Source organism: Bombina bombina, chromosome 6, assembly GCF_027579735.1.
Source record: "Bombina bombina isolate aBomBom1 chromosome 6, aBomBom1.pri, whole genome shotgun sequence".
NCBI lineage: Eukaryota > Metazoa > Chordata > Amphibia > Anura > Bombinatoridae > Bombina > Bombina bombina.
Window position 1 is genome coordinate 273,412,700 of NC_069504.1, and position 12,122 is coordinate 273,424,821.

At 36.5% G+C, this 12,122-nt stretch overlaps 2 protein-coding genes across 2 annotated transcripts in view; one reads left to right on the forward strand and one right to left on the reverse strand.

The window, feature by feature from the left end:
• GNS (glucosamine (N-acetyl)-6-sulfatase) overlaps window positions 1-12,122 on the forward strand; it is a 96,036-nt gene that overhangs the window by 33,061 nt on the left and 50,853 nt on the right. Inside the window, exon 8 of the mRNA XM_053716859.1 lies at window positions 3,169-3,287. Within this exon, the coding sequence (XP_053572834.1) occupies window positions 3,169-3,287 (119 nt within the window). The remainder of the gene's footprint in view (window positions 1-3,168; window positions 3,288-12,122) is intronic.
• Window positions 9,400-12,122, reverse strand: part of LOC128662856 (adipocyte plasma membrane-associated protein) — a 284,431-nt gene continuing 281,708 nt past the window's right edge. The window contains exon 9 of the mRNA XM_053716861.1: window positions 9,400-11,762. Within this exon, the coding sequence (XP_053572836.1) occupies window positions 11,715-11,762 (48 nt within the window). The 3' untranslated portion in view covers window positions 9,400-11,714. The remainder of the gene's footprint in view (window positions 11,763-12,122) is intronic.

The window sequence follows — 12,122 nt, forward strand, 5'->3', positions numbered from 1 at the left end:
ATATAGATCTGTAACACACTACTTACAAAGGCAAAAAAAATACATTTACTGTCCCTTTAAGGAATAAGAAACAAAAGTGAAATATGTGTGAATAAACAGATTTTATTTTTTAATACAGTGTGAAAAGTTGCAAGTTAAATGTACTTTTCTTGTTTTAAAGGACCATTAAACTTACATTTTAACAATGCATAAAATGTTTCATTATTGCAAGTGAAACATTATTGCAAAATACATTCATTATTTATTTTGTATTGGAAAAACAGAAGAGGGTTAAATGGTGCGCAGGTTATCCCCTACATATACAACGAACTGCTCCCACAAACAGAGTAGTTTAGTGAAATGTGAAAAAGAAAGGTGTGTATGTGCGTTACAGAAGCTAAGGGGTTAGTTGAGTGTGTATGGTTAAAAATTCTTAATAAGAATTGCTAGGCAGAACAAACTATGTTGCAACTTATTTATATAAAAATATCAATGTTTACTGTTTATAAAATGTCGCTATATAGTCGACAGAAAAAGATCCTTTTTTAGGTCACTTATTGCTGAGATATATATTCATACATATAAAATACTGCAATACAATTCTACAGCAATTTATGGGATATGACTGGTCATGTATATTTAAAATTCTAAAAGGTACTTTGATATTAGAAACAGATATGGTATATAAAAATCATAAATTCCACCTTAAATGGATGCACATCTATATCCACCTTAAATCTCCCAAATACTACACATGGTTTCTTTACTTGGAGTTTGGGGAGAACAGTTTTCTTATTTGTAGACTGTTTACTTGTAGACTGCTTACATATATATATATATATATATATATATATATATATATATATATATATATATATATATATATATATATATATATATATATATATATATGGTGGAAATTTTGTTCTTAGGATTGGCGTGAACAATCATAGATTGTTATTGGGCAACTTGTGTCTAATTACCCAGTTACTTGATGTTTAAATCGATGTTTCCACAGGGACTTATAAAAAGTTAATGTCTCAGTTAACGTTTCAGTTAACCAATCCAAACAACTCCAAACAATTTGCCACACTAGGGCGGGCTACTACACCTCTTAGTGGCTACCTTACTCCAGTCCTGGGAATTAGCTGTTCTCTCAGTCGGGCACAGGTGTCTCTGTAGCTCCGTTCTGTTGACACTTCCGGGTTGGCTGTGCGTACTACTTATTACATTCACTCTGCGCAGAGTTCTTTTGCATTCCTTTAGAGAAGAAAGAGTCCCTTTTTTAATCAATCCTTTGAGTAGATTGAATAACTTGGATATCCGCAAGCTTGAATAGCACCATCAACGCATTTCACCGTTTACCACGGCTTTATCAAGATGGTTAGATGATAATAACAGTATCCTTATAAACGCAAGTCTTCCAGGTGATTGGTTAGCCAATTTTGCTTCATATCCGGTGTTTGCTTCTTAAGGTGGATGTTTGTAAAGGTGGTATATTATGGTATTCAAAATGTCATTATAAAAACAAGTTTTGGTTACAATATATACCTTCTAGAGAACGGTTACAACTTAATGAATTATCATAAAAATAAAATGCATCTAAAAATGTGTTTGTTTCACATTCTCCAAGGGAGGCTTTGGTTAATACTTTAAGGCAATTTATGTGAGTGTTTGTTTACTTTTCCCTCCCTCCCTAAGCTTCTATTGTGTCACATGCTTTTAAAAGGTGGATTATCAGTTTTGCATCAACAAATAATGATAGGCAAATCATTCTTTGCAATAATAACCAACTTTAATCAGTGCTAAATCACCTTAAAGGGATAGTCAAGTTCAAATTAAACTTTCATGATTCAGATAGGGCTTGTAATTTTAAACAACTTTCTAATTTACTTTTATCATGACATTTGCTTTATTCTCTTGGTATTCTTAGTTGAAAGCTAAACCTAGGTAGACTCGTATACTAATTTTTAAGCCACTTATCTGAATGCATTTGACAGTTTTTCACAGATAGAGGGTGTTAGTTCATGTGTTTCATATAAATAACATTGTGCTAACGCATGTGGAGTCAGCACTAATTGCCTCAAATGCAAGTCTGTCAAAAGATCTGCGATAAGGAGGCAGTCAGCAGAATTTTAGATACAAGGTAATTACAGAGGTAAAAAGTATATTTCTATAACAGTGTTGGTTAGGCAAAAATGGGGAATGGTAAATAAAGGTATTATCTATCCTTTTTAAACAATAACATTTTTGGTGTTTACTATGCCTTTAAGGGAATACAAGAGTGCAGGCTACACCAGTCTGCACATGTGCAAACAGAGTTTGTGCTATATCTATATATTAGTTTGTGATTGGTTAGCAATGATTCATTTGTTCTGGGGGACAGGTTATCAGTGAAAAGAATAAACCTAAAACAATATACTCCTTTGACAAAATAAAGCTGCAGTTTTCATTGCCAAATTTTTCTTATATATGCAGGTTTGTTATCATGTAGTGTACAGTTTGTGTTTAGTGTCCCTTTTAAAGGGACATTATACACTATATTTTCTTTGCATAAATGTTTTGTAAATGATCCATTTATATAGCCCTTTTAAATAACATTGTGCTGATTTTCAGACTCCTAGCCAAGCCCCAACTTTTTAGATGTATACAGACTTCAGACTGCTTCTGTTTGTATAAGGGATATTTTTATATGCAGGGTATGTTATGCTATCCGCCCCTTTACACTGGGTTTTTATATCCGTATATGTACATATTATTCTTTATTGTAGTGTCTATTATATGCAGTTAGATGAAAACTGGTGTATTCTGCCCCTTTTAAGGCAAACATTTATAAATATTTTTACAGTTTAAAAAGAAAGAAGAAAATAATAAATGTACAATCCCTTTATTTTATAGCTCTATCCAAAATAAATAGTGCTGAGAAAGGCAAACAAACTTAATTACTTCTCACTCAACCATAAAAATACAAGGACATTTTTGGCTTTTAAATACTAATTTAATGGAAATTTTCAGCATAAGTGCTGCTCTCAGAAGCAGAAGTGCTTTTCAACTGCCATTAAAAACATTTTGCAATATTGTTGAGTTTGCAAGAAATCTGTTTTTTTTGTTAAGTTATCACTGTAGTATCTGCAAGATAACGTTGCCAAAGCACGTACTCATACTTCCTTGTTTTATGTTCTCATTCAGGTGGCAAACGCTATTATCAGTTGATGATCTAGTAGAGAAGCTTGTTAAGGAGTTGAGTGCCCGCAGTGAGCTGAATAACACATTTATTTTCTTCACATCAGACAATGGATACCACACAGGTAAAGATGAAATGTGAAGCCATATTTCTAGGGTGCTCAATATATTTGTTTTTGGCTTTCCAGGTTGACTACTTTAAGAAAACATTCCCACAAGTAGGGCTAGATTTCAAGTAGGATGCAATCAATAGCACAGGGTGCGTTATCTTTAGCACAACCTCACTTAAAGAATAATACACTATCTGGTATTACAAGTGGATGGTTAAATATTTTAAAAGCACCTTAACATGGCAAAAGTTTTTTAAGTGTTCCTATACGTTTTATCCCTTGTGTCATATGAAGGCAGATTGGTGATCGTTACAGAGAGTAACACTGTCAGTGTAATGATGATCGTTACACTATGGAACAAATTGAGGGGGAGGGACACTACACTACAGAAAAAAGGGGATCTTGGAGGGGGGAGATTGAGGAGGGGGTGCTACACTACAGAAATTTTAAAATAAATAAATAAATTGGGTGCCAGTAACAAATAAAGCCGTGTGAGGGGGGGGAATCAGGTAGGTGGTCGGGTGAGGAGGGACCCCTACAGGGGGAGGGAGGTGTCAGGTGGGAGGGTAATGTCTACACTACAGCGAAAATTAACATTACAAGCTAACTGATTAACCCCTTTACTGCCAGGAATTGTAGAAGTGTGGTGCGCAGCTGCATATAGCGGCTTTCTAATTGCTAAAAACTGTTCATGCCTGCTGTTTCTGAACAAAGGGGATCCCAGAGAAACTTTTACAACGATTTGTATTATGACTGCAGTAGTTGTGTGTAAATAATTTCAGTGAGAAACACAAAGATTTTGAAAAAGTTAACAGTATTTTTTTTTTATATGATCATATTTAGTGGCCAAATAGTGGCATTAAATACACAAAAATGGACCTAGATCAATGCCTTGGGTACTTTAAAAATATATATTTTTCAAAGGTAAATAAAACAAAAAAAACAAAGGTGCTTTGCTGTTTAAACAGAGTGATGACAAAATGCTAAATATTCTCTGAAATTCTTGGTAGTGAGTGTTATTAGCATGGTCGTTAAGCTCATGTTACAAATGGGGCACAATCCAAAGAACTGCTGTAAAATTTAGCACTTTTTAAAACCTGAAGTAAACTAGTAGTAGTAGTAGTAGTAGTTGTAGTAGTAGTAGTAGTATAACACAGAACTACATGAAAAACTTCAGTAGTTCTGCATTATCAGCATACATGAATTTTAATGTGCACCCCATAGAAGTCTATTACATGAGGGATTTAGCACACTTATGCTATCTGACATGCAGATATTTGAGTGCCCTAGACTATAGCTTGAGCATATATACTGTATGTGTGTGTATGTATATCAGTATGTGTGTGTATATCTCATTATATTGCACTTTCAAGATATTTCTCTTTTTACAAATTGAAGGTTTGTGGCAACCCTGTGTCGAGCAAGTCTATCATAGCCATTTTTCCAACATATATTCACTAGGGCTGGGAGTTTTGGGCAAAAAATAAATAAAAATGACTATAACACCTTCATTTAGCATTAAAAAATGAATCTTAATGTACATGTGTATCAATGTCCAATACACTCTTTGAGCATAAAAATACAAAACAAAAAATAGTTACAATACAATTTGCTGCCTGTGATGTGATTAAATAGTAGCCACTAGCCAGTTATTAGGTCTTATGACACACAAGTTCACACAACATTGTCATGTTTTATTGGACAGTCATTCTAACAGTGTGGACACAGTGGTATGATTAACATATGAAGCAGTGTAAGCATGGAGAAACCTGAAAATTGCTGTCTTTACAGCTGTATGACTTGTGAAGTTCTGTATATAAATATAAGTGCAGTAAAGTAAGTACAATGAATGCACACACTGCTGCATGTGTTATTCATTTTAGGAGTTACTGTCCAGGGAAACATGAGGGATGTGGCATTGACAAGGTCAATCCTGACATCCTGCAGCCTGTCATATTACATTACACATTAGTCACAGCTATTCTGTAGTAGTACATCTATATAAAAGACCACTAAGAAGTAGAACACAGTTATATACAGGAGGTTAGTACATAACAAGTGAACTCAACACATACAAACAGAGCTAATTTAAATGAAATTAGCTGTCCAGTTCTTGCCACATTGCCCATGTTTTCTTGGGAAGTCAGTCTACCTGTGGTAAGAGTAACATATGAAGCAGTGTGTGCAGCATATAGAAAGAAACCTGAAAAGTGCTGACTGAGGACTATCCAGCTGCATGATTTGTGTTTTTAAGTAAAGGTAGTACAATGCAGCACACTGTTGCATGTGTTAGTCATTTAGCTGAGTGACTGTCCATGAAAACATGGGGAATGTGGCATTGACGAGGTCAATCCTGACATCCTGCAGCCTGTCATATTACATTCATTTTTACAGCTATAGCTCTGTAGTACAGAACACTAAGAAGTAGATCACCAGTTATAGTTAGAGTAACCAGCACAATACATAATACAAACAACTGAACTCAACACACACACAGCTAATTGAAATAAAAATAGCTGGCCAGTTTTTACCATGTTGTCCTTTGTTTTCTTGGACACTGGGCAGTCAGTCTAGCTGTGGTATGAGTAACATATGCATGGAGAAACCTAAAAAGTGCTGAGTGTGCAGCAGCATGATGTGTGTTCTGTTTCTAAGTACAGTAAAGCTATTACAATGCACACTGATGCATGTGTTAGTTATTTAGCTGAGTGACTGTCCACTGTCCAGAAAAAGATGGGGGGGGGGGTGGCATTGACAAGGGCAATCCTTACATCCTGCAGCCTGTCATTACATACATTTTTACAGCTCTAGCTGTAGAACAGAACACTTAGAACATTGGTAGTTAGAGTACAACTAAAATACATAATACAAACAAGTAAACTGAACACACACAACAGCAAACTTAAATTTAAATTAGCTGGACAGTTATTACAACAACACATTGTCCATTTTTTCTTGGCCAGTCAGTTTATCTGTGGTATGAGTAACATGAATAAGTGTATATGGATGGAGAAACTTGCAAAGTGCGTACTGTGCAGCACTGATTTGTGTTTCTAATTGCACATTAAAGTTAGTACTTAGTACAACGCACACTGCTTCATGTGTTAGGCATTTAACTGAGTAACTACTATGCAGGAAAACATGAGGGATGTGACATTAACAAGGTAAATCCTGCAACCTGTTTTTAACATCCATGCATAAACTAATAGCAGCAGCACTGCAGCATAGTACAGTAAGAGTACATTATTCAAAATTAAAACCGAAAATACAATAGAAAAACATTGGAATTTGGAAGCTGGCCTGCCCTGGTTATGGCATTGGCCATCGATACAGCCAGAATACAGTCAGTGCACAAAGTGCATGTGCATTTTCACACAGGAGAGAAATGTGAATCACTAAGTATTTGAGCTGACAACATCATGTTTTTTATTTTTGTCATAGTGAGTGACACGTTAAGTACAACTATAACATAGAGCTTGTAAAAGCAGAGCCCATGAAGGAATTCTAATGATTTTTTGTAATAGTAAATAATTTAGTAATATGTCATAACAAGAGAATAACATAAATAATATATATATATATATATATATATATATATATATATATATATAAATGCAGGACAAGCGCACTCCAAGGGACTTTTCAAAATCACTTTAATCAGTGATTTTGAAAAGTCCCTTGGAGTACGCTTGTCCTGCATTTCTATCTATTTTGTTTGCTGCACCCAGGGCATAAGGACTTTGGTTATTGGGAGTGCAATTTCCATGCTTGTGTGTGTGTGTGTGTGTATGTATATGTGTGTGTGTGTGTATGTATATATGTATATATATATATATATATAATATATATATAATATATATATAACATTTAAAAATTGCATGGTTTCTAGACTTTAGATAGATAGGTTAGGTGGTTTTTGGTTACAAAAACCAACATCTGACTAGGACAGTACAGCTACAGTAGTACTGTAGTACCATTTTTTTTATTTCAAGTATTACTAGTGTTTTTAGTGGGTTAGGTTTTTGGCTAAAAAAAAACATGTGTACCATTTCTGGCTTAAAGCATGAACGTTGGCAGGTCACCACATTTCCTCCTGTGCTAAACACCCTCTCTGATGGTGAACTAGTTGCAGGAACACAAAGATATTTTTGTGTGAGCTTGCTCAATTTTGGAAAGTAAATCTGATGTAGTTTCCACCATTGCAGAGGATTTTTCTCACTATCAATGGAGGGAGAAAGCAGGTAGCTGTTAAGCTCTGATGCTATGGCTTCTTAAAGTTGCAGAGATGGCGCAGTGGACTCAGTCTTGAAAAAACTTCCTAAAGATTGTTTTTATTTCTTTGTTGGAGGAGGACCATCTGCTGCAGGTGCTTGCACTGTTTCTTCTTCTACATCTATAACTTGCATGGTGGACTGCTGATTGCTTGACTTGCCTTCTGCACAACTTGCTGCTCGTGCTCAGACACAATGGCCATATCAGACATCACCCTGGCCTTGATGCTTCTAATTTTATCCACATTTATGTAGGTTGTCTTGAATCGTGGATCAAGGAATGATGCCATATCTAGCAGATCTTGAGTATCTTCATAATTTCTATTCATATGTTCAAGAATTTTGAATTTCAGTGTCTTGGTAAGGTCAGAATCATCTTCCTCCAGAGCCAGTATCTTTGTGTTTAATAGATGCAGAACTGGTTTAACATATGATACACTGACGTAGTTTTCTCCAGAAAGGGCATCAGTAAAATCTTGAACTTGCCCCAGTGTCTTACTCACAGATTGAATAACATCAGTGTCCTGCCATTGTGGAACCAGATGTCTGGTTTTTCTGTCTGCAGAGAGAACCTGAGTCAATGTTCTCTGTTGCTCTAAAACTCTATCATATTTTGTCTTGAGCTCCACCTTGTTGGGCACTTTGTTATAAGTGAATGCTTTGGCAGTTGAAGTTCTTCCTGGGCTTGAGTTACCTTCTTTTTCCAGCTGTGTGAGAAATGGCAAACAATTTTCTTGCATAAGCCTGTGGCTCTAGAAATGTGAGGCTCATCTTTTACTACATTTTCAATTGCAAGATGCAACCTGTGCCCAAAACACTGTAGTCTTGTCCATTTATTCAGAGCAACAGCCTTGACAATGTTTGTGGCATTGTCTGTGGTGATTGATACTTGTTGATCCTCACAGAGTCCCCATGAGGCCAAAGCTTCTCTCAAGCCTTGTGCTACATTCTCTCCAGTGTGGTCAGAAGGAAAGTATGATGTTTGCAAACATAGACTTTTGATCTCAAAATCATCATTGATGAAGTGCACGGTTAAACTCCTATATGGCTCTATTGTTCGGCTTGACCACATATCTGTTGTTGTTGCATAGTATTTCAATTGATTTATCTCAGATTCAACTATAGCTTTGCATTTTGCATACCTTTCTCGGATTGCAACTACTGAGAACAAGTAATTGCGAGATGGCATTTGGTATCTCTTGTCGAGTGTGTGTATCATTCTTTTGAAGCCTTCTTTACTAACCGTGTATGCAGGCACCATGTCTTTGCATATATAATATGTGATAGCGTTGGTTATTTCTCTATGCCTTTTTGAGGTCTTCCCATATGGTGCTGTGTTTGCAAATGCCTTTATGATTGATTGCTGCTGCTCAACTTTAGATTCACAGCTTGTTGTCTTTTCTCTACTAGGTTTTTTTTTTTTGCCGTACATAGTTCAAAGATTTCCTTATACCGCTGTTTAAGGTGCTGGAACAGGTTTGATGTGTTACTTCATTTTGCTGCAACACTCGTTCCACAAGTTTTACAGATTACTTGGTTCTGTTTCACATCCTCTTTTCTGAATCCAAAATATTCCCAAAAAACTGATGTTGAATTTTTCTTTGGCACCAACAATTCTGTAGCAACACCAACATCATTTTCATCATCGTTATTGTTGGACACGGACAGCTCTTCAGAACTCATCTTGAATTTTATGTACCACGCACACAATACCAGCTGGCACAAAAAATGAGATACTACCGCACACACTGCCAATATCAGTAGGGTCAGGTGTCGCTGGCAACCGTGGCACAATGAGAGACTAGACCACAGTCTTGCACTTGAATGCAAATACAGAGAACTATTGAATGGCCTTGATAATGCAGTTAGCTTAGCTCTTATGATGCTAGTATAGCTTCTTCAAGTTGCAGAGATGACGCAGCGGAAGCAGTTTTAGAAAAGCTTCTTAAAGATTTTTGATTAGAATCACACAATGTATTTTGATTAATTATTAAAGAATGGATGATATGCTTCTGCTGCAATTAAGACAAGAGACCACAGGCTTGCACTTGAAAGTCTTGAATATAAAGAGAGGACAACAATGTGCTATATGATGCAGTCACCTTGATTGAAGAGAGAACACAGGCTAGCTGCACTTAAATATAAAGAAGACAATGATGGGCTTGATTAAGCTGTCACCTTGATTGAAGAGAGGACACAGGCTTGCTGCACTTTAAAGAAGAAAAAGATAGGCTGATAGTGCTATGATGCAGTCACCTTGATTGAAGAGAAGTAGAGAACACACTGGCTTGCTGCACTTGAATATAAAGACAACAATGGTATTGATGATGCAGTCACCTTGATTGAAGAGAACACAGGCTAGCTGCACTTGAATATAAAGAAGACAACAATGGGCTTGATAAAGCATTCACCTTGATTGAAGAGAGAACACAGGCTTGCTGCACTTTAAAGAAGAAAAAGATAGGCTGATAGTGCTATGATGCAGTCACCTTGATTGAAGAGAAGAAGAGGACACTGGCTTTCTGCACTTGAATATAAAGAAGACAACAATGGGCTAGCTTGATTAAGCAATCACCTTGATTGAAGAGAGAACACAGGCTAGCTGCACTTGAATATAAAGAAGACAGTGATGGGCTTGATTAAGCATTCACCTTGATTGAAGAGAGAACACAGGCTTGCTGCACTTTAAAGAAGAAAAAAATAGGCTGATAGTGCTATGATGCAGGCACCTTGATTGAAGAGAAGTAGAGAACACAGTGGCTTGCTGCACTTGAATATAAAGACAACAATGGGATTGATGATGCAGTCACCTTTTATTAAAGGGACATTATACACTCATTTTTTCTTTGCATGAATGTTTTGTAGATAATCTATTTATATAGCCCATAAAGTTTTTTTTTTTAATTAATGTATAGTTTTGCTTATTTTTAAATAACATTGCTCTGATTTTCAGACTCCTAACCAAGCCCCAAAGTTTTATGTGAATACGCTCGACTACCTACTCCAGCTTGCTCCTGTTTGTGTAAAGGGTCTTTTCATATGCAAAAGAAGGGGGAGGGGGGAAGTGTCTTATTTGCCACTTGCAGTGGGCTTTCCAGCTACCTTTTCAACAGAGGTAAACTGACAGCTTCTAAGTAAGTTTTTAAACAGTTTTATACTGAATTTTTATATCAGTATCTGTGCATATTATTCTTTATAGTAGTGTCTATTACATGCAGTTATATGAAAATGAGTGTATACTGTCCCTTTAAAGAGAACACAGGCTAGCTGCACTTTTGAATATAAAGAAAGAATACAACAATGGACTTTGATGCAGTGACATCACCTGGATTGAGACGAGACAAGAGACCACAGGCTTGTACTTGGTCTAGAATATAAAGAAGACAACAATGGGCTTGCTTAACTTAATGATGATGCAGTCACCTTGATTGAGAAGAGACAAGAGACCACAGGCTTACACTTGAAATTATTTGAATATAAACTTTAAAGACGACAACAATGGGGTTGCTCATATTCATGTTTATTTGAGACTGAGGCAACGCTGGCTTTCATTTGCTGTTGTAGAAGACACAGGCTTTCAGAGTTGCAGTGCACCTGCAGGATGACTTTGCTGTTGTAGAAGAAGAAACAGGCTGCACTAGGATGTGGATGACATTGCTGTTGTAGAAGAAGAAACAGGCTGCAGGATGTGTTGGTGACCTTGCTGTTGTAGAAGAAGAAACAGGCTACAGGATGTGTGGATGACCTTGCTGTTGTAGAAGAAGAAACAGGCTGCAGGATGTGTGGATGACCTTGCTGTTGTAGAAGAAGAAACAGGCTACAGGATGTGTGGATGACCTTGCTGTTGTAGAAGAAGAAACAGGCTACAGGATGTGTGGATGACCTTGCTGTTGTAGAAGAAGAAACAGGCTGCAGGATGTGTGGATGACCTTGCTGTTGTAGAAGAAGAAACAGGCTGCAGGATGTGTGGATGACCTTGCTGTTGTAGAAGAAGAAACAGGCTGCAGGATGTGTGGATGACCTTGCTGTTGTAGAAGAAGAAACAGGCTGCAGGATGTGTGGATGACCTTGCTGTTGTAGAAGAAGAAACAGGCTGCAGGATGTGTGGATGAACTTGCTGTTGTAGAAGAAGAAACAGGATGCAATCTGTAACCACAGCTGTTGGCTGACTTTAGTGAACTTGAGTAGACGACACACAGGCACCGTCAGGCAGTATTTGCTGTTGGTTGAACAATGAACATAAAATATTTTTAGAATAAGGTGGTGGTGGGAGGGAGACAAGTTCTACTTTTTGGAAAGACAAAATAAATGAATGAAATGTAGAAAAAATGTGTTTTTTTACGTTGATGTGCCTCCCAGTCCATTACTGTTTCTGACTGTGTTTGTCCATTGTTGTCAACAACACAGTCAGAAACAGTAATGGACTGGGAGGGACATCAAAGTAAAAAAACACATTTTTTCTACATTTCATTTATTTTGTGTTCTGAATCAAGAGCAATAGAGCATAGCATGGCATCCTAAGCAAGTAACATTTGAAATTAAATGGACTATTTTATTAGCTTAGCTATTTTTTTTTTCT